The sequence below is a fragment of the Triturus cristatus genome, chromosome 4_1 (assembly GCF_964204655.1).
Source record: "Triturus cristatus chromosome 4_1, aTriCri1.1, whole genome shotgun sequence".
Classification (NCBI taxonomy): Eukaryota; Metazoa; Chordata; class Amphibia; order Caudata; family Salamandridae; genus Triturus; species Triturus cristatus.
In genome coordinates this window covers 300430450-300453053 of record NC_140585.1, presented here as the reverse complement: position 1 = coordinate 300453053, position 22604 = coordinate 300430450, and the positions used below count along the sequence as shown (strand labels likewise).

At 45.8% G+C, this 22604-nt stretch overlaps 1 protein-coding gene across 4 annotated transcripts in view; it reads left to right on the top strand.

Moving 5' to 3' along the window:
- Positions 1 to 22355, top strand: part of CECR2 (CECR2 histone acetyl-lysine reader) — a 646890-nt gene extending 624535 nt beyond the window's left edge. For all 4 annotated transcript variants that reach the window (XM_085652176.1, XM_085652174.1, XM_085652177.1 and 1 more), the window contains one exon: positions 17500 to 22355. In XM_085652176.1, the coding sequence (XP_085508302.1) occupies positions 17500 to 17505 (6 nt within the window). In that variant the 3' untranslated portion in view covers positions 17506 to 22355. The remainder of the gene's footprint in view (positions 1 to 17499) is intronic.
- Positions 22356 to 22604: the final 249 nt, after the last annotated feature.

Sequence of the window (22604 nt, the reverse complement as noted above, 5' to 3'; positions counted from 1 at the left end):
TAGGCCTCGGGCTCCCGCCGGCGTGCCTTTGGGCCCCACTGTCCCGTGTCCAGATCCTGTTGGGCCGTTGGTGCCACCGGCTGATCCAGCTTCGGCGCCACAGGATCCTTCGCCGTTGGCTCCGGCCCCGGCGCCACGAGGTCCGGCGCTGTCGGCGCAGCCCTCGGCTCCACCTCCGGCGCCGCAGTGGGTGCCGTTCGTTCCGCCCTTGCCCCCGTTCCAGGACCTTTTTGTTCCTGCCTGGGATCCGCATTGGGAGACGGCGCCGTTTCCGACGCCGTATGTTCCTGCTCGGGCTCTGCCTCTGCGGCCGGTTCCTCCTGCAACCGAGGTGGAGGATGACTGGGAGGGGTCCTCGGACCCACTTGCCAGTCACTGTGACTCCGAGCAGGACTGGGTGGCTGACCTGGAGGACGCCGGCGACCTCAATGTCTCTTCTGACCCGGGGTTTGCCTCTCCCCCGCCTACTATGGAGGAGGGCGCTTCCTACATGATGGTGCTCCGTCAGGCTGCTGAGGTCCTCAACCTCGATCTTCCTAGGGTGGCCCTCAAAACTAATATACTCACTGAGGTGCTCCAGACTGCGTCTACTTCTTCGAAGCCTCTGCTTCCCTTCAACGACGCCCTCACCGACGTCCTGTTGGGCATTTGGTCGAGGCCGGCCACAGGGGCCCCTGTGGATAAGAATGTCGCCAGGCGCCACCACCTGGTGACCCCGCGTTTCTGAACACTCATCCCAGCCTCAGCGCGGCTACGGACACGGCTTCCACAGGGGCGGCTCTGGGAATCAGCGTGGGGGTCAGTCCACCTCTGCTCCGCTGCTTCTGCCTCCAAGCCTTCCTAATCCGAGCTTTGTGGAGCACCCCACGCCAGTGGGTGGCAGGATTTGCATTCACCTCCCCCACTGGCACGCTATTTCATCGGACAAATGGGTGTTGTAGATTGTCTGCAAGGGTTACTTCCTTCCCTTTCAGTCCATCCCTCCAGCCATGCCACCTCGGCACCACTGCTTGTCGGGGGACCACTTGGTGACTCTCCAGCAGGAAGTTGCGGCCCTCTTGGCCAAGGGGGCCATCGAGTGCATTCCTGGGCCAGAAGTACGGTGTGGTTGTTATTCCCACTACTTTCTGGTCCCCAAGAAGGACAAAGGGGGTCTGCATCCCATTTTGGACCTCCGGGAACGTCAATCGCTTCCTCCGAAAGGAGATGTTCAAAATGCTGACTCTGGCTCAGGTCTTGGCTACCCTCGAGATGGTAGCGTTAGACTTGCAGGACGCATATTTTCACATCCCCGTCCTGCCGGCCCACCGGCGTTGCATGAGGTTCACGGTAGGCCAGGAGCATTTTCAGTTTGCCGTGCTCCCCTTCGGCCTTACCAGCGCCCCTTGGGTGTTCACGAAGGTGATGGCGGTGGTTGCAGGTTAGGGGTGTCAGTCTTCCCTTACCTCGACGACTGGTTGCTGAAGGCAGGCTCGCCCCAGGCAGTAGTCAACCACCTTCAGACTACAGCCGACCTCCTGCATTTGCTGGGGTTCTCTATCAACGTGCCAAAGTCGCACCTGAGTCCCTCTCCGAAGCTCCCCTTCATCGTAGCGGTTCTGGATTCAACGCTGTTCCGGGTTTATCCTCCCGAGCAGCGAGTCCGGGATATTCAGGCTATGATTCCGATCTTTCAGCCTCTATCCTGGGTTTCAGTCAGAATGACCCTCCAGCTCCTGGGCCTGATGGCCTCCTGCATCCTGCTGGTTCCACATGCCAGATGGTGTATGCGAGCTCTGCAGTGGGACCTGAAGTTCCAGTGAGCGCAGCAACTGGGCAACCTGTCCGATCTTGTCCGGATCTCGGAGGGCACTGCACGACACTTGCAGTGGTGGCTCACGAATCGCGATTGGGTCAATGGCAGATCCCTCTCCCTTCCCCAACCGGAGGACACAGTGATGACATATGTCCCTCCTGGGATGGGGAGGCCACTTGGGAGAGGCAGAGATCAGAGGCCACTGGTCTCCGGCGGAGTCCCGGCTCTATATCAATCTGTTGGAGTATCGGGCGATCTGACTTGCACTGAAGGCATTCCTTAAGTCTGTCTGGGGAAGTGTGGTGCAAGTGTTCACGGACAACACCACCGCCATGTGGTATTGCAACAAACTGGGGGGGGGGGTTCCTGGACCCTATGTCAGGAGGCTCTGCGCCTCTGGACATGGCTGGAACGTCAAGGCATTACCTTGGTGGTTCAACACCTGGCAGGTTCTCTGAACGCCAGGGCAGACGAACTCAGCCGCCGGTGCTTGATGGATCCCGAATGGCGTCTGAACTCGGACGTGGTGCAGTGGGGAGAGCCTTGGTTAGATCTATTCGCCACCGAAGAGAACGTGCAATGTCCTCAGTTCTGCGCATTGGAATTTCCAAGGCGGCACTCGCTCGGTGACGCTTTTCATCGCAAGTGGAGTTGCGGTCTGTTGTACGCCTTTCCGCCTATACCACTTCTGCCCAGAGTGCTGAAGAAGATTCGGCGCGACCGGGCCCAAGCCATCCTTGTGTCTCCGGATTGGGCACGAAGATGATGGTATCCCGAGCTACTCAGCATGCTGATCGATCCCCCGATCCGTCTGCTTCTTCGGGAGGATCTTCTGTCTCAGCAGCAGGGGATGGTCCTCCGCCCGAACCTCTCCAGCCACCACCTCCATGCGTGGAGATTGAGCGGCGACAGTTGACAGCTTTCAATCTTCCTCCCGAAGTCTGTGATGTCATTCTGCAAGCCAGGCGTTCCTCCACTAAAACTGTATACGCCTGCAGGTGGAAAAAGTTTGTGGCATGGTGCACAGCGAAGGCTGTGGATCCCCTTTCTGCCCCCTCTTTCTGAAGTCCTTCTGTTCCTTCTTTCTTTGGTCCAGCAGGGCTCTGCTCTGGGCACTATCAAAGGTTATCTTTCGGCCATCTCCGCCTTTTTACGGCTTCCAGATCAGCCTTCTCTTTTTAAGTCCCCGGTTGTTAACCGTTTCTTGAAAAGCATTACACACACGTTTCCTCCGGTGCCGTTCATAATGCCTCAGTGGGACTTAAACCTTGTCTTGACGTATCTGATGTGCGCTCCCCTCGAGCCACTTCATAACTGTCCTTTGCGTCTTCTCACTCTGAAGACGGCTTTCCTGGTAGATATCACCTCTGCCAGAAGAGTGAGTGAGCTCCAGGCCCTTTCTTCCAAGCCTCCTTTCCTTTCTGTTCATCCGGACAAGGTGGTTTTAAGGACCCGTCCTTCTTTCTTGCCAAAGGTTGTCACACCCTTCCACATCGGGCAGACCATCACTTTGCCCACCTTCTTTCCGCCTCTGCATCCTTCAAGGGAGGAGGAGAGGCTCCATCTTCTGGACCTGAAACGTGCGCTCGCATTCTATCTGAAGCGTACACAGCAGTTCCGGGTGGATGACCAGCTCTTTGTTGGCTACGTGGGTGCCAAGAAAGGTCGGGCTGTGCACAAACAGACTATCTCGCGGTGGGTCGTTCTGTGCATCAAAGTGTGTTACTCCTTGGCTAAGAAGGAGCCTCGTGTGGGGCTGCATGCTCATTCTACCAGGACAACTGCAGCCACTACTGGGACGCGGCGTTCTCTTGATTGACATTTGTCAGGCAGATACGTGGTCCTCGCTGCACACGTTTACCACGCATTACTGCCTTGACAGTCCGGTCCGGAGAGACGGCTTCTGTGGCCGTTGTTCTCTGTGACTTTCTGGTGTGATCGGTTCGCAGTCCCTCCTCCGGGGTTGGTATTGCTGGGGTATCTATTCTAAGGTAAGGAATCTATCACTAATGTGTCTCTTTCAGATGCACAACTTACTACTTGTGTAACGATATATCTGTAAGAGACATTACCGCCCCATCCATCCTCCCCGTTCTGCAAACTGATTCTAGGGTTAAGGTCATCCCCTTTCAGGGCCCTAGTTTCATGGAACCAGTGGTTAGTTCCTTGCATGGCTCTGCGTTCCTGGCGCGGAAAGTCGTGTACAGAACTGATATCAGAGCACATGGGTGGCGCCTATGTAGTCTCCGTGACGTCATCTCAGCGCTTACGACGCCAGCGACGTACGCGGAGCCGCAGGATGCCACCTCCTGACACGCAACGGTACTGCTAGCAAAACTTTCCGGATCCAGTCTGATGCCTGAGGATTATTCTAAGGTAAGGAATCTATCACTAACTAATGTCTCTTACAGATATATCGTTACACAAGTAGTAACTTCTGTGTATAGGCATTCAAATGAACAAGGAAACTCAAAGAGGACAAAAGGTATTGAAAGGTCTATTTACAAACAAGAATAAAAAACGCTACCAAATCAATGCATAGCATGTACATCCATATAAGATTCAAACTGCAAAATGAAATGTTTTTTTACCTGTAAGGTTAGTTTTGCAGTTTTGCACCATGAAGAATGTTCTGGATTCACAGGCGACCCCACCCACCTCCTCAGAAGATGGGGGAAGTAACAAAAAAATGAATCTAGACTGTGAGGATGGCGACCATGTTTACGAGCTTCCAGAGAGGGCGTTATGTGATCAGGAGAGGCTGGATTAGACACCAAATGGTGGGACAGTCGTCGCCCTAAAAAAAAAAAAAAACTACAAGAGAAATCATACTACTATCACAGTGGAGAATTCTAGACTCAACCACTAGATGGTAGAATAATGACCAGCATGTGAATTCAAGAAATTGTTAAAGCTGCGAAACGTACCGTACAGGTAAGAAACCATTTTGTTATGCTATTCGTGAAGAGCACTGACTAAAATAAACAAGCTAGTAGATAGAACATTGTTCCTCACAGGCATATGAGATTGATGAACTGGTAGAGGCAGAGATAAGGAGAATCAGTTAAAATGAACGGTAGGAGACAGGAAACCTTTTCAATGAAATACAGCACATTTGCTGCTGTTAAGTAGAATACAAGGGAAACAGCTGAAAATGTTCTCTTGTGGAGTGCCTCCCAAAAAAGAATTCAAAGATTTCCCAGAAAGCAAGCCCCCATCGAGCCAGTCAGAGGATATTTTCAACAGGAGGGGCAAAGACATGCTGGACAGCCTAAAACAACTCAAGCCAGCAAATAGAGGGCCAGCAAATGTGAGATACAAAACACAAAGCCAATGGTAAGCAATGGTTGGAATACATTCTTAGGGAAGCTTTCAGCATGTCCCCAAAAATGTCTTTGCAACCAAACAGATCCTCTGTCTCGTAGGCATCAATCTAAAAAAAACAACTCATTGATATAACTGAAGACTTTTTTTTATATTTAACAAATAGAGCTCGCTGGGGAGCTACAAAATGGCTGCTACCTAGAGAGCAAAAGACACACAATTGATGGACAGAATGCAGAACAAATCAAAACATTCACCCCCAGTTAAGAGATCTGGGTTAAATCCATCATTCTTTTGCTCACCATGCCACCCCAGTTTAGACCAAAGAGAGGCTCTGCCAGTCGACCGCCCAAATCAACAAGAATTCATCAGATCAAGGACTGCCTGTGGCAACACATCAACAGCACAGCGTTCAGGAACGTTTGCAGATCTTTCTGGTGCAGTTTGGGTCTGATCTGCCACGTCTGTTCCCTGAGTCGATGTGGTAACTTAGTGCGGCCTTTTTTCGTGCTACGCAGGCAAGTAGCCCGTCGTGAATTCTTGACCGTGAAACGGATCCTCCAACAAACCAACATTTCCCTCGCTCTTCTGTACCCCGCCAGGCAGCGGATCTCCATGGAGCATAAGCAACACTTCTTCATAGACCCCACAGCACAGCAGCCTTAAAATTTGGTAAACAGACCGCCAAAGGAAAGAGGTCCCCTCGGAAGGCTTGACAAACTTCAGAAGACTTGCAGCTTGCTAAAATTACTGAGCCAATGCCAGAGGGGGTGGGACTGTGTTCTGTTTTTTTTAACTTCGACTCTGGTTCTGGTGCCCACATGCGGCTTATGCTACTAGCCCAACTACCAGGGTGTTTGACAGCCGCACTTATACGCTTTTCAGGCTCCCATATTGATTTCCTGTATCTGTGCCTAATGTACAACACTCCCGTTAAGAATGGGCGGTCCTTGCTGCCTGTCGTTCGGCCACCCGGCTGTTTAGGCAGGGGAGTATGCCCGGTCTTTCCCCGCCCCCAAGGATAAATTCCAACTTAGATGCATTACTGGTAGGGTCTATTTGAGATGGAGGGGTAGGTTTGTATATCTCAACCATATTTGGGGGTTGTAGTGGTTGGGAACGTGTTGTTTAACTTGCTGATTGGTTATTGTTATGCTTATTTTTTTGCCTCAGAACACAGTCACCGCGGACCACGCCCACAGTCCATACACATTCACTCATGACCCTCAAGTTAGGCCCCCTAGCTCTGTCGTATAACATGGCTATCACGACATGCTTCACCTGGAATACACGAGGCCTTAATGATTGCAAAAAAAACACTACCTGTCCATGCTTACCTTAATCGCCACAAAATAGAAACTTGCTTTCTGCAGGAGACCTACTTGGCCAACAGGTCCTCTCTCGAGCTTCATGCCCTCTAGTTTGGAGGAACACGCTCCTCAGTTTGCTCAAATTATGCCAGAGGGGTTGCAATATTGCTCCATGAGGGGCTTCCCTGGCAGACTTACCACTCCCTCATTGATAAAGATGGCTGATAATTGATTCTTGCTGGTACGCTACTCAACCAACCAGTGATCTCGGTTGCGGTATAAGGTCCCAACGTGGATGACCCAGAGTTCTTCTCTGGGATTTCGAGACTGGGATCTGACTTGGGACCCCCATGCCATTATCTGGGGTGGCGACTTTAGTGTTATGCTGGAGGACCAGCTAGACCGATCTGGAACCTCTAAGCGCCCGCACCCCCAACCTGCACAAACCCTTAACACCCTGATCCAAGACAACCTCTTGTAAGACGTGTAGTGACATTCACACTAGAATGCCCGTGAATGCACCTGTTTCTCAGCCTACATCAAAGCATGGTCCAGTATTGATTCTCTGGCTATTGTCTAAAGACGCTCAGTCCTGGACTACATCAGTGGATCACCTACCCCAATTGCTCTCGTGATCCTGCACGTCAAGCTGGTCTTACAAACCCCCCCCCCCCCCAACAAAATGTGTTTGCCATCTGGTGCACTGTGCATTGTGGTCTTTAGAGACCAGGTTCGCGCAGCCATAATATACTACTTTGCGCACAATGTAGGCTCTGTACAATCACCTTTGACATTGTGGGAGTCAATCAAAGTATTAATACACAGGGTATGCATTGTCAAACAGTGGGGCATTCTCCAAGCCATCCACAGGTCGCTATCTAGATTGGAGAAAAATATTTGAGCTTTGGAAACTGAATCCCTCCACATTGGCCAGCACCCGAGACAAACTGTTGAAATATCAGGAGGAGGTATCCCTTGAAACCCACTACTTGAACAAAAAAGCTTAGGCCCGTCGGTATGGTGAGGGTGATCGAGGTAGAGCACTGCCAGGGATGCTGCGCAAACGACATGCCTCCGCTTATGTCGCAGAGCTCTGGGATGCAGGGTCTCAACTCTTTTCTACCCAGTCAGGATTGCTGTGTGTGATGCCCTCTTTTTTTCTTCCAACTTTCTGAAGCGACCCCAATCCTTGGTTCTGATTAGCTTATAACATATTTGGTTACCATACAATTGGTTTGGCTAGTCCGCGCCGACAGCGAATATCTAGATTTACCCATAACGACTTAGGAAATCATACAGGTGATTAGGGGCATACCTGGGGATAAGGCACCTGGGCTTGATGGCCTGACAATTGCCTTCTGTAAGGAGTATGCTTCACTCGTGGCTCCTCACATGTTGATGTACCAGGAATCCCTGGCTACAGGTTTACCCCACCCACCCCCTGGCTAAGAGAGGTTGTCATCGTAATGTTGCTCAAGATGAGCCAGCTGTGTAATGCCATTCCTATAGACCCGTTTACTTTAATAAATATAAATGTTGACAAAAATATATACGCCAAGGTACTCTCCAATTGCCTGTTGCCCCTTATCGTGTGGTCAGGTCAGTCGGGATTCATCCCAGGTCAGTCGACTTCGCACAACCTTCGCACCATTTTATGCTGTCATGCACCAATTAAACCCCCAGGTTTCAGCAACTGCTGCCCTTCTGGATGCCACTAAGGTGTTAGATTCTCTAGAATGGGCATACCTGTTCCCACTGCTCAGGCAACTGGGGCTCAGCCCACAAGGCAATCCAGCTCCTTTATGCTCTCCCCATTCATTGCGCATGTGCGATTAAACGGACTCTTCTCTGATCCCATTCCGATTTCTCATGGCACACAACAGGGGGGGCTATTGTTGCCGCTCCTGTTCGCCATCGCCATGGAGCCAAGGGCAGCACGGCTCCGTCAACATCATGGGAATAGGAGCATCAGCTTTACGGCCAGGGGGTTGATGGTTTCACTGTATGTGAAGAACATTTGAGGTTGTGCGCTTGGAGGATATTCAGGGATTCAAATAATTTGGTCCAAATCCTATCTATTTCCACTAACTGGCGCAACAATGCCTTTCAACACCAACTACCCTATGAAGTGGGCATTCGGTTCAATCAAATACCTGGGAATGTGGCTCAATAGGGATCCAGAAGAGCTCTGGCGAGCTAATTACAGGCGGGCAATTGACTTGCTAGATGAGATGGTCCCTGAATGGTCCAGGTTACCCCTGTCCGTGGCAGGCCCCATTGCAATATCTAAAATGATTATACTCTATAAATTTCTCTACCTTTTCATAAATATTCTCCTCCCACTCACAGCTCAATACTTTCAGGATTTGAGGTCAAACTTTGTTTCGTTGATCTGGATGGGCAGACAACCACGAGTGTCATACAAACTCCTCACACTTCCACACTCGCAAAGTGGCCTAAGGGGGTGCCCGACACGCTATTGTATGCACTGTGTGCTCAAGCTCATTTCCTTCAGTATTGGCTTCATCATACCTCATTTCAACCGCACCACGCTGTGGAGATGGACCATGCCTCCCTCAATCCACTTGCTAAAAACCCTGCAGTGCCACCACTGCAAGATAAAGGTGCCATTATGCGTGCAAGCGAGAGAGGCATCAGAGTATTTTCCGACTTATACCTGGATAACCAATTTCTCCTACCGTGGAATGATTAGTAGTCCCTGGCCCCCACCTTAATGGACACCTTATTATATAACCAATTACGCGCTACCTTATGCAAGATGCACGATATCTTCCCTGCCTTATATAATCACATGCAAAGCTCCTGTTCAATCGCCTCCCCGAAGGCTCGAGGGGCATGGCACACAGATGTGTTAGATAAGCGGTGGGCCTTCTGCTATGACCAATTAGAAATGCAAGCACCAAATCATCAGCTGCGCCTTACTCATTTCAAGTACGTTCATAGATGATATTGCACGCCAATACAACTTTACAAAATGGGTGTTGTCTCCGATTCCCAATGTTTGCTTTGCCACACACTAGTTACTACTTTCAAACAATTGGCATGGGACTGCCCAAACGTAACAGAGTTCTGATGAGCAGTATATACTAATATACATGAGATGACTGGTTTTTCCGTCCCCTATACACCAGTGATTGATTTGCTCAGCTACGTAAAGGATATACCTGCTGGGCACCTTTGTCGCCCGGCGATATATTGCTTCTCCTGGCTAAACACGGGGTAGTCCCGACCATCCAAGAATGGCTCAATGATGTGTCCTATTGCCAGGAGCAGCTGACCACCTACTGGGAGCTTATGCCCATCGAATCTCAACCTGAAGACACATGGAAACCTTCACTGCTTATCTCCGACAGCGTAACTGACTCATAAGGGCCTGAAGGAATCGCGACGCAGGCATGTGGCCAACGGCTGCATGTGGGTTGCCCTAATTTAATAATACACTACCTATGTTGTTTGTGCTACGCCAAAACTTTACTATTTCCCCTTGCCATTGTTCTGTCGACTCTGGATCTCTGGGGGTTCCTACCCAAAATGTGATATTGGTGGTTCTCCCACATGTATAACGAACAGGAAGCAGTAGGGCGTAGGATGTCGATCTTTCAGTTCAGGTTCTTTGGTAGTTCAATTGTCAACCGTTCGTTTCAGCCAACTGTAATGCCGTCCATCAACTTTCCACATAATGTGTTGTAGGCAGAGCAATGTTTTAACTTTTTTATAATCTAACAAATGCCAGGATAACTATTTCCCGAGGTAGTCATCTGAGATTAAAATATTTATCATTATCTGACGTTCGCAGCTCCTTTAGATATATAGATATCGTTTTTTATTGCACAATTAAGATCTTATCAATGAGATCAAATAAAATATACAATTTTCTTCCCTTACTGTACAAGTTAGAGTGATTATTTCATTCAATTATGCAAAAGTTTTAGAAAATGGAAACACCGTATTGGTTAACATTAGCTTAAGCCTTAAAAAAAAAATAAAGGAAAAAAACATAGCATGCCCCAACTTTACGAGTTAATGTTTTATGCATTTGGGGAATCCAGAGAGGCCCTTATTGCCATCAAATATTTCAAAAACCGGACCGCCAGCTGCGCTGACCTTTCAAGCATTCAACTAAGGCGGCTTGACACGTTCGTATGCTTAAAATTCGCCAAATTGGGCGGAGACCGTATATTCTCAGTGGACGCAGTTTTATACAAATGCACAGTATGTGAATTAATGATTCCTCTGCTGCACTACAGGCTCGGCACTTGGTAGCTACCGCCTCTTTGTACCCTTGCCCATATTTGTATGCCAACAATGGAATCAGACCAAACCTCATAAGTTGACGCTTCATTACTGGTTTTAGAGGGGAGGACAGATAATATGGGAAGGTCACACTAGTGATGATGAAATAAGCTTTATTTCGATAAAAAATATCTTAAAAAGCACAAACAAATATAAATTGTACAAACATGTGATACCAAAAGACGAATCATATGAATATAATAACGACATATTCCCAAGATATACAAAGAATTGTAAAATACATATAAACATTATAAATAGGACAATATAAAATAGATATGCAGACAAACGATAAACAGTCTGGCTACTTAGTCGAGGGCTGCAAGGCCTTTGGATCTTAAGAGCCAGGACCACCTCAAATATTTCGATAGAGCGCAAACGAACAGAGATCGTGTGTCTGATTTAAGAATGCGCAGCGCTATGAGGTGGTCACGTGTACCCAAGATTCTGCATAAAGGTTTAAGCCAATATGATCTTGGGATTTTGTATTCTGGGCATGCAAAAAGCACGTGTGCAATAGATTCAGGTTTGGTTACACAAAAAGGACAGGAGGGCGAAGTTTGGAAGGGAGGTTTCCAGCGAGCAGTCAGCTCGCGTACCGGAAGAGTGCCGATCCTAAATTTGAAATAGAGTGCTCGGTCGTATGGCTTCTGGATAATATCAAGATAAGGCTCAAAGTGAACGTCCTCTTTGAGCAGAAGAAATTCAGTAGTGCATCTACTGGATTGGGAGCTGGAATTCCTTTTTCCTATAACCCAACTCCAGTAAAGTTTCTTCAGCTCAGCTTTCGGGGGCGAGGTTCTATTTACCCAAGCATCTTTTAGGCCAAGATCAAAGAGCAGGGACTTTACCTCTTTCAGCCATTTGATTTTATTCCAAGAAGGCATAGAGAGTATTTCGGATAAGCCCTCCGCATACTTGGCTAACTCGGGGGTCCGCCAGAGCCGGGCCCAGAGAAGTAAGGGGCGTACTTTTGCCAAATCTTTCAACGCATGGCACCCTAGATCCGATAACAGGGGCACTATAGGTGTGCTCTGCGGAAGTGCCATCAGTTCCTTATAGAAACTGGAATCGGATTTGGCAAGTTCCTCAATATTATTTAAGCCCCATAGTTCAGCACCATAGAGTGCCGAACTCACGCCCTTAGCTTTGTATATATCCAGTGCTGGGGCTATTGGTCTAGATGAAGAGGAACGATGTTCTCTGAGAAGGGCGCCAGTGACCCTCTTGTGAGTTAGAAGCATTTTTTGCAGATGAGATGTCCAGCGCATAGTGTCTGTAATGCGAATGCCTAAATAGTCAAACTCTTTGACCCTTTCAAGAGAGACTGCATTCAAGACTGGAGGCTGACCTAATTTTTTGGGTCGAGGCCCAACTTTCATAACTTACATTTTTTAACGTGTGGATATTGTCCGGATATGATCATTGCCTTAGTATTTGCGTTGTTCAATTTTAAATTTTAAATTGCTCTCCCTATAATGTAGAGATAATACTGTTAGCAGCCGCTGTAGACCGATCTGGGTTTGGTTGAGCAGTATAGTGGAATGATTGAATTTTATTTTCGGCCAATTTAGGGGGAAATGCTCCTGCTGCAGCTAATCTTTCAAGCAGATCCGCCAGGTATAGATTAAAAAGGATTGGGGCCAGTAGACAACCTTGCTTTAGGCCCTTATTAGTGAGAATTTTTTTGGTGGTGGAACAATCAGTTATAACTCTGATCTTAACCTAAGTGTTCGAATAAAGGTCAATCAGTGCTGTTAGGAGCGTGTTGTCAATGCACATAGCCGCTGACGGGAAACACTGTTAAAGACAGTTTGAAAGTCAATAAATGCAAGGTACAAAGCCCTGCCTTTTCTTGACAGGGTTGTTTCGATCAGATTGGAAATGCAAATCAGGTTGTCTTTAATATGTGCCCCCTTTTGGAAACCAGTCTGGGTTAAATAATGCGTCCTCCGTTTCGCAAGCTTCGGTTCTCACTAGAAATGTTGACTGAACCAGCGTAACCAGGGGTCATTTATGAGGATAAGTGGCCATCTTTGGGGACCTGCAGAAAGAGGACATCCAAGTCTGCATGGCTGTGATGGTGCCCGCCTCTCCAAGCTGTTGTTGTTGCCTCCACCTGGTCAACCCCTCACTTCAGGGCGCGTGGCTGTAATCAGTCTCTTGGTGACGCCGATAAACTTACCTTCTGCTTTTGCCTTTTGGAGTATGGGCATGACTCCTAGCAGGTGGGTCTCTGCAGACCAGCAGATGCTGCCCGAATGCGCCAGAGAACGTGGCCTTCAGCCCCTGCTGCTCCCTGGCACCTCCGCACTGTGGTAAAGTGAGTCTTCTCAGCCCACACCTAGGGCAGTTGCTGTGGGTATCGGGTAATGTTGAAACAGGTATTTACATTGTACGTTTTTGAACCTGGCGCCCCAGGATACCTTTGGTGTGTACTTCCTTATTTTCATGCAATTATTTTTTGACTCGTTCAATCCAATTTCCCGTCTGGACGCAACATCCTCACCCCAGGTGTTGCTTTGTCTTCCAAGCTTTAGGCTCCCCCATGATTGAACAACAGTTGCCAGACACCAATAAGTTCGGCTCAGTCAGTTCACACCTCCATAATTATGTTCCATGCAGTAGTCGGCTGCCGACTGACTGCGTTATGAACGGCCCTGTCGGTCCAAGCCCTCAGGCGTATATTCTGTGCTGCCTTGACTTATGTACAACAGATTTTTTCTTTGATCTGTTTGTTCTTCGTTTTGTTTGGCCAATGTATAACAAATTGTTGCTGAGCTGAACCAGATCGTGTAGGAGATGTCGGATGAGTGAGTCTTTTGAAGTAACTGGGCAATGTACCTACATTCTATGGATGTTTCCAATGGTGTTCACCACAGGTTCAAATATTAAGTATGGTTTATGTGTCAAACCATTGCTTAATTGCCCACTCACCACATTTGGCTCTGATGATCAAATGTACACTAATTCTTCTAATTAAAAACATGTTAGACTGTCTTAGAAACGAGGCAGTATGGATTAACTGCAAACGGTTATATGTAAACTTGGTTTTGACTGCCAGTAGCTGGAGATACTACATGGACTTTTCAATACAATTACTGTAACATACTTGGGGAGACGAGTTGGCCTAACGGCTAGGACGTTTGACCTCAAATCTCGGCAATGACGCGATACCTTCGGTTAAGTTCGCTCTATATAAAACTCCGTAAAAAAAAGATTCTGATGCAGGATATTGCACTGGTGGGAGTTCTGTAATGCCCTGAACATGTTAATAGTATAGGACACAAAATGTAGAGTGATTCATTTTACTTTGCGTCAGGATCGTTCCAAATTACTAGCAGTTCCATTCTAGGATGTATTCATGGCAGTGCTTTAAACGGGCCGATGCTCACTGGTACGGCACTTTTTAATTTCCGTCCCTTGAGTACCGGAACTTCTCCTAGGGCAAGGAGAGTACCGGTACTCATGGGGGGCCACAGGTGGTGTGCTTCATTTTCTCGTGCCTCCAGCAGCACTTTTCACATGACCAGCTATGGTTTTTAGGTCTCACCTAGCGTTGTAGCGCGCATGCGCTGCTCGCTCTGGGAGAGCTTATGTGATCAAGGAAATTTAAGAAGGGGACTTGAAGCCCCGCCCATTCTTTTTCATTGGCCAGCGTCATAGTTTATGGTAAACTGTGGCCTCCAATTGAAAGGGAGGCTTCTTTCTTACCGCCCTGTCTCCTTTTCGGACAGCCCCTCGGGACTTGATCGCATGCTTGACGGCTGTCGTGACGATATTTCTTATCTTTGGAGGCGTGGAGTGACTGATCATGTTTCTTAATGCTTGTGTTTACTTTGTTTACTCCGGGCAGGCACGGAGCTCAGAGGCGCAGGGGGTCACAGGCAGGACAGGGGATACCCGGCAGACTCTGGGTGCTTTTCCGCCGAGGCAGCAGCGTGTTCATTTTTGCATCGCGCTTTCACTTAAAGTGAAAGCGCGATGCAAAAATAAACACGCTGCTGTTTGCGTAATAGCGACAGCTTGTTCTTTCTGGCAATGCAGACAGCTTGTCTCTCCTCTCACCACTCGCCCGCAAATATGGGAGACCCCGTCAAGGTTAATTCCAACCACCCCTATTTTCTGACAGGGGCACATTATGGATACGCGTACATCAGGCAATAAATAAAATTACCCCAGTCGATACACTGTACAAGGGGCAGAGCATAGAACACAATAACAGTACAGGGCATACATCTCACATACATCTCACAGCCCAGCAACAAAATTAAAAAGGTTTTATCGAAAATAAAACCAGAGGCTACCAGCCCTGCTTTTATCAATCCCGTATTCGCTGGCATGCAAACCTTTACATTGACTCACCTGTATTCATTAGCACAAGTTCTACAACCACAGTGTCCAAAGTAAACCGAGTTCAGTGAGCGCCAAACTTCTGAAATGGCAAAATCATGCCTACAGACAACTTCTTGACTGCAACCCTTGTTTAAAGGTGCACGTGTCGACGCTCTGATTGGCTCAATGGTAATCACGCCAACGTTTCCACAGTGACGTCATGAGTGAAGGTCTCATGAAATAAATTCAAGGAAACGTATCCTTATTTTCAACAAGGCACATACGGGGCATGCTGTCTTGCGGAAGTAACGTACAGGTCATGTAATTGTGCGTCATTCAATGAAATCATGTTCAACTGCGACACGTACATAAGCAAGGTAAACAACTAATAGCGAGGGCATCCGCTAATCTCAAACCCATATCGTAGCGAGGCATCACGGGGTGCGTCTTAGAACGGGAAACAGGAAAGAACAGAAACAAGCATTTGCAATGCAATCGGTCTCGCATTTACGTGTTCAAGCTATTGGCATTGTATATGACAAGGCCTTTTGTTTTAAAAACCAAAACATAAATAAAAGGCATTGTCATTTACAATGCCAATAGTTCAAATTTGCGTAATTTCGAGATCGATTGTATTGCAAATGCTTGTGTTACATAGCCTTTTAGTCCTACACTTAGGCAATGTGAAGTTTTCAACCGCCGTGTGTAATAATTGTTTATTTTCCTCGAAATATTTTCCTCCATATGCTTTTTCTGCAGCCTTTCTTTAGTGAGCATTTTCGTTTTGGGGGTTGATGCTCTTTCGCTCATGTTTATGGTGACTTTGGGTAGTGTTATACTCCGGTGGCAAGCCTCTATACCATAGAACTCAGGAAACTCTTCAGTCATGAGGTCCAACTAAGCGAATTGCGCCTGGGCTTTCTTTCGTTCATGTATAGAGTGTAGGAAGCACAGCAATTCGAACTGAACTCTTACCGTTGACACCAGGCAAAGGCTGATTTTCATAAAGTTATTTCTCCTTTTACATTAGGACAGTGAGCAAAAAAAGCATTTGCAATGCAATAGGTCTCGCATTTACGCAAGTTTAAGCTATTGGCATTGTAAATGACAATGCCTTTTATTTATGTTTTAAAAACCAAAACATAAATAAAAGGCATTGCTCAAACTCACGTAAATGCGAGACCTATTGCATTGGAAATGCTTGTTCAATCCTGAGATGAGTTCGCACAGGAGTGCCAGAACAGCAGCTCTTGTCACCAGGACACAGCAATCTTGTCCTGCTTCTCTGCAGTCTTCCAGCAGCGTGGGGCGGCAGGTGTTTTGTCTACCTTTGATCCTGCACAGTAGGATTTGAGAGTCCACCATAAAACTAATGGAGAGGGCGTGGGGCGTATTCTTCAGGGCAGTACAGCTTTTCAGCATGCCATTGTTTTAAATGACTGTAAATGTTAGTTCATATGCAATTTAAATTAAGCATTTTACTTGAATGTAAATCCATGCCGTTTCTTCCAGTTTTACAATAACCCTAAAAAAAAAAAACACTTTAAAGGCAACGCAATTTTTTTGGGGTTTGGTGCATTTAAACTGCTTGTTTCGTAAGGGAAGCCATGTATAACCCAATTGCGACAGGCATCTCCATGGAATGCTTTTAGACTTTCAGACAGTTATAGATTTTAGCTGGTAATGCATTTGCATGCTGGGACTCGTAGTTCTCCTTTCTCATTATAAATAAGGGTTTCTAAAAAGTCCAGTATGCAAAGCTTTGATGGCAAAATTCAGAGACTGTTTCAAACATACCCTTATTATTATTAGGGCCATAACCATAGGACAGATAATTCAGTTTTTTTTTTTACTTTGCACTTGGATTTTTTGCACATAAAGTTTGGAAAGGTTGAAAACCTAGCCCCGCCCCACACTCCATCCCTACCAGTCCACCGCTCCTTTTAGTGAGGACCTGCACTTATTTTTTTCCATTTAAAGCACTGATCCACAGAGCCTTGTAGGTATGCTTGACTATATTTTCAAATAGTGGTGTGCAATGTAAGCCAAACAAAAATTGTTGACCATCTCTATTGTATTGCAAAATATTATATGGCTGTAGGTTCCGAGGACTTTTACAGAGCATCAGCGAAATACTGTGCTAAAATTGCAGAGGGCCATAACATCACTTAGCTCACTGAAACAAGTTTCAAAACGCACTTCTATTTGTTAAGGACTTTCAAGAGATCAACATTTAGCTATTAGATTATTCTTATTTATTGTACTTTATCATCGGTTTTGTTTCAATGTTTGATATTGGCTTATCAGTGTGTAAAAGTTGACATTTGACTGTCAAAGGAACTTTCTGTAGATAAACTAATATACAAAATATTTTTCAGTAGATGATGTACCCTTACTACCTCTTCTCTCCTGCTTCCACAGAGCTAGCCCTGTAGTAACGGAATCCGCGCCTATTGGTCTGCATTACCAAGTGATGCATCGAAGGCTTTCCCCAGTCATCCCATGAGAATGAAGGACATCTATCTCCAAAATGCAGCTAAACAGTGCCTTGATTTTCATCCGGAGGGGATCAAGCATGTATGATCTTCATGCGGGAGGACATGAATTGCAGGAATGACCGATGTTTTGAGTATCCGACGCAGGGAAATACTCATTTTTATCCACTGGAGAGAGACATGGAGACTGCCTCTGTCCCGCCGCTGTCTGTGATCTATGGCTTTCCCTACAGAACAATTACATGTGAGGGTATCGCTGATTTATCTCAGGAATATTTTTCAGGTTGAGGCGGGTGGAGGCAGCTTTTTTTGAGTGGGGCGCAGGCAGTGCTCTTACACTGTAAGCATAGTATTACTATAGGGGGATAATTCAGCTCCTGTTTACAGAAATGGCCTTTTTGGTCCTCTTTTTGAGAAGGGGGACGGAGCGTGGGGCGTATAATTTTTTTTAATGTTATTTGAGGAATGTACTGTACATAGCCAGGAAGGAGCGGGTCCTCTAGAGCAGCTCCTTGGACTCTTAGCACTGCGCTTACCTTAATCTGTTTACATGAAATCACACAGTTTGGACAGCAAAAACTGGGGAAAGAGAGAGGTTTTGAAGCAGGATCGGATCAGACATAAAAGGGGAGATGTTTATCGACAACAATCCGGAATCAACATACTCGTCAACGGCAGGAAAGGTGAGATGGATTCTTACTACTACAGTTCCTTCGCGCCATCGAAAGTGTAGTGTGTGCTGCCCACGGTGCCAAGAAGGATCTACACTGTGCTCCTGGACTGTATACACTTTGGATCAGAAGGGTTTTGGAAAATATTTTGACTATGCTGCTGTGTTGTTGCACCCTTGATATTCGCACAGCATCTGGTGCTCTGGAATGTTTTTTCATACACATTTGTTTTATCATTTGTTAAAAAAAGGGCGTGTGATTGAGGTAGGATGTCTTGTATGTGTCTCCAGCAATAGTGTTTTTAACGGGTCCCAATGAACTGTCTTGAAATAGGGCAAAACATAGACTTACATGAACTTTTGATTCCAGTTCCTATGATGCTCAGATTTTTTTTTTCATCTTTGTTTCTTCTTCCCGAAAAGCTTTACTTACCTTTTTTTCCAGTCTGTGGTGCATTACCTGGGCAGAATTAAATATACGGAGAGCGCTCCTACTTAAAGATAACCGCTTATGGCTTTCTAAATTCAAGGGGCAATATTTGATTTGATGTAAATTGGTATAATTGGATCTAGTTGCAAGACATTGATGTGTAAGATACATTTCCAAACTAGTTCAGAAGACGCAATCTAAGGGCTTCCTCAGCTTAGCACCGCTAGAAGTATAACAAAACACCAACTAAATGTACATACTGCATGTCTGCCTCCTTTTTTTTTTTTTTTTTTTTACAAATCTGTTTTATCCAATAAATATTACTGTGAACACTCACCAACACCTCTGACCAGCTTCACAGCAAGGAAAGTATTGGTCTGTGTAGGGGAACGATTTAAAATAATCATGAATGTAAAGCCGCTAAAATTAATCAGGTTACACATGGTTGCGGATGATGCTCTGAGGTGTTAGTTACTAGAGAATTGTTTGTGCTAGCTAGCCCTTTGGAGAACCCTCTAGAGGTAGCACTATGCCTCATTGCCTTGGGAGAGGTGGACTTTAATCCACAGTTGCACTTTTGTGAATGTACATATACCTTTTATGTGAACAGCAGGAACAAATCTGGGCTTAGGTAATAACGAGGAGTAAAAGCCACAACACCTCGAATCAGGAAATAAATGACTTTTAGCAGTATTTTCAAATATTTGCTACATTTATCACACTATTCAGAAAGTCTTGATCAGTCTTGCTCATGTGCTGCGTGCAGAGCATGAATTGTCGGGTAAAGGTTTTCTTATATATATAGCCCCTTAGCACAGTGGGTCCGGCCCGCCTGGGTGCTGGATATTAAACTCACTTTAATTAGTCATCTGGCCTGTTATGTCACACAGTCAGTCTAAAAATATGCTTTCGGATTCTTTGCTATACTGCTCTGCAAACTCACTCATCTCTGAGAAGCTTAAATGGGGCGTTTGCTTTCACAGTGTGATTTAAGCCTGACTCTTACTGGTTAAGCTTGGTAAATTCGGGAAGAAGTGAAACTGGTACTTTGTCTTCTGAAGTTGGTCCTTAGTCTGACTATCTTACTATTCTTCCTCCTCGATGCTTCCTTAAACACCACAACTTGTTGGTGCTGCCACACTCTCTGGCTCCTCAGAGTTCGGAGTATTTTAGGTTTGTAGTTAATACTCTGACTCACCCTCCCCTGTACATGCAGTTTGTGACCCTTTGGCGTTTTAGGCAAATTTGGTCAGCAGATAACCAGATTCGGTTTCTGCAGTTTTTGTGATTTACGATAAGTAGTGCACCTTGTTAGTTTTTCCAGAAAAGACTCACTGAATAGCCTTTGACACAAAATAATCAAAAGATCAAATTTTTCTTCCAAAGGAAGCTATCCAGTATTTTGTATTTTCAAGAGCAGTGTAAGGAAAATTGATTCACTAGAGTGACTTTTTTCCTGGTGTGTTATTCTGCAAATGATATCCTGCTACTGCTACTAATAGCGTAGATTATCTATTCTAGATGTATATTGTAACCTGTCGTATGCTTTTTTCTGATTCTTATGTCATGAAAAAGAAACTGAAAGAAATTATTATAATACCAAATTCTCCCATCCACCTTTAGAGACCCCGCCCTCCTCCCCCATTCCCTGTTATCACTTGTTTAAGGCCCAGTCACCCAGACCCTTTCCTGGCAATAAAGAAAAGCCCCTCATTCGCCATTGTACAACCCTGTTCTGATCGTTCTCGTACTCTTTGAGATGAGCAATACCTACTCTACGTTCAAGTGAATAATCTTATGTAAGCGCAGACTTACCCGCACAAGTACAACATGTGACCTAACAATCAAACCTATCCTATGAGCAAGATTTATGCAGGGAACGGACGTGGTGCAGAGGGTGTGACTTGCTGCTCAATGGGAGTGGCTGTGTAGCTTTATGCAGCTCTCCGTCAGGTTACACTTGCGCTTGAAGTAGAAAAGGCTTTTAATCCCCTGTCATAACCTCCCATGTGCGTCCCAAACTTCTTTCCCATATGAGAACCACCTCTATGGTAATGTTACCTTTTCACTAGTGTCTGAGAAACTAATCGAAGAATGTTAGTTTCCATGCACGTACTGTACACCTTCAGGTTGATGCCACTGTTCGCGTCTAGATGCAGTTAGACCCCTTTCTGGTTTTCCTTTTCTTGTGAAGCGCTCTGATTCGGGACAGATTCTCCCCTTTTAAGTTTAAATGTGAATCCTTGCAGTTTTCTCAATCCATTTGTGACTGCCGACAATTAGAGGTCATGTATTTGTGACGTTTTGTACTGTTGATGTGATGAACCTTGTCATCCCTTTGAGAGAAAGGCCCACTGACATTAGTGCCCACTTTATGTATGGTAGTGTGTACTAATGGTTGAACATCAAACCCCAAGGTTATATGATGCACTACGACTGCCTATAATGGCGCCACCCAGCTTTTATGTTTGATGGAGGAATGTCATTGTGTTTCGAGATGACCTAGTATCACCGAGCAACCTTGGAAACAAATGCAAATGGATTAGCAGTATGCCACCAAAGCAGTTAATAGAAAATGGCTACTCGCATCTCACCTACATTTTAGCAACTTGCACAAAGCGACATGAACAGTGCTTGATTAATCTTGAACACAAGGAGCACATGTTCTATATAGACAAATCTAACTAATCTCTTCTCATATGGGTTCTTCGTTCCTTTCGTCAAATCCATTCCTCTTTGATTCATTTCTGTACTAAAAAGGTGATCCGTTCTGATGCGAAAGCTTCATTCCTGCCATCATACTTCCATAGACCACATTATCCTTTCGATACAAAAGGCTGAGGCAAGCACAGCCGCAGCCCACTTTGCTTAGGACAGTTGTCTACTAGAGGCTGCCAAACATGACTTGTAAATTTATTTAGGAATAAAATGCAAACATATCAGACCAAACTATGTTCTTGATACTACTGTTGACTTTAGATGTACAGATGGAGACAACTGGATTTAGTAGTAGATAACCGATATGCTGTACTAGCGGCCACTTTTTGCCTCTTAGTTGTATCTCCCGTGCCACCAGAAAAGTAGTAAATGCAGTTACATGCATCTGCTTTGGGGACAAATGAGGTACTTTTCCTTAACCTGACTTATTCAGTTAGCCAATGTGATGTTGGACATGTGATTTGTATCCTTAGGTCCCATCTATAAATGGAGAGCTCATAGAAGACACCTCAGTGGTAACCATTGGGCTTTGGAACAAATACGCTGCTTTATTATAAACCTATCTGGTGCTGCAGTTAATACCTCCCTTTGCTGCCAGACAGTGCTGCACACAGGCATTATGCCAGTGAAACCAGCCCCTCATGGCTTCCAAACCTCGCCCTCCTCCCTCCCAGTCCTGCTGTGAGAAGTTAGAACTTCCTGGCCAATACTGGAAATGTGAACTCTATTTATTTGTTTTTATAGTGTATATTTTGGCCCTGATTTTTTTCTTATGTTTTGTGTGCTGTTATTCTATCACTGGGAGCGACATTTACCTCAGTAGTTAGTTCTATGACCTATTGTTTTTGTACTTTTTTTTAAAAAGAAAAGTTGATGCTTGAGGGCAATAGATTATTTTCCGAATGAACTGGTGATTTTGTATAAAGTACATTCTTAGAATAAATAATTTAGCAAAAAACGAAAACATGTGCATTTCTTTTTGTGAATATGAACAGATTTGAAGTTTCTGTCTTTTTAATGCATCTGACGTAACAGGAATTTTCGATGAGTGGTTACTCACAAAGTGAAAATGCAATTGGAAAACATTGTGGCTGAATAAATGGGCTTGTTTGATGAATTTGTAATGAACTAGTAGTAACCCCAAGATTTCCTGACGATTAGCTTTCTATCCAGATATATGGCTTTGCCGAGGTAACGTTATTAGATTCAATTT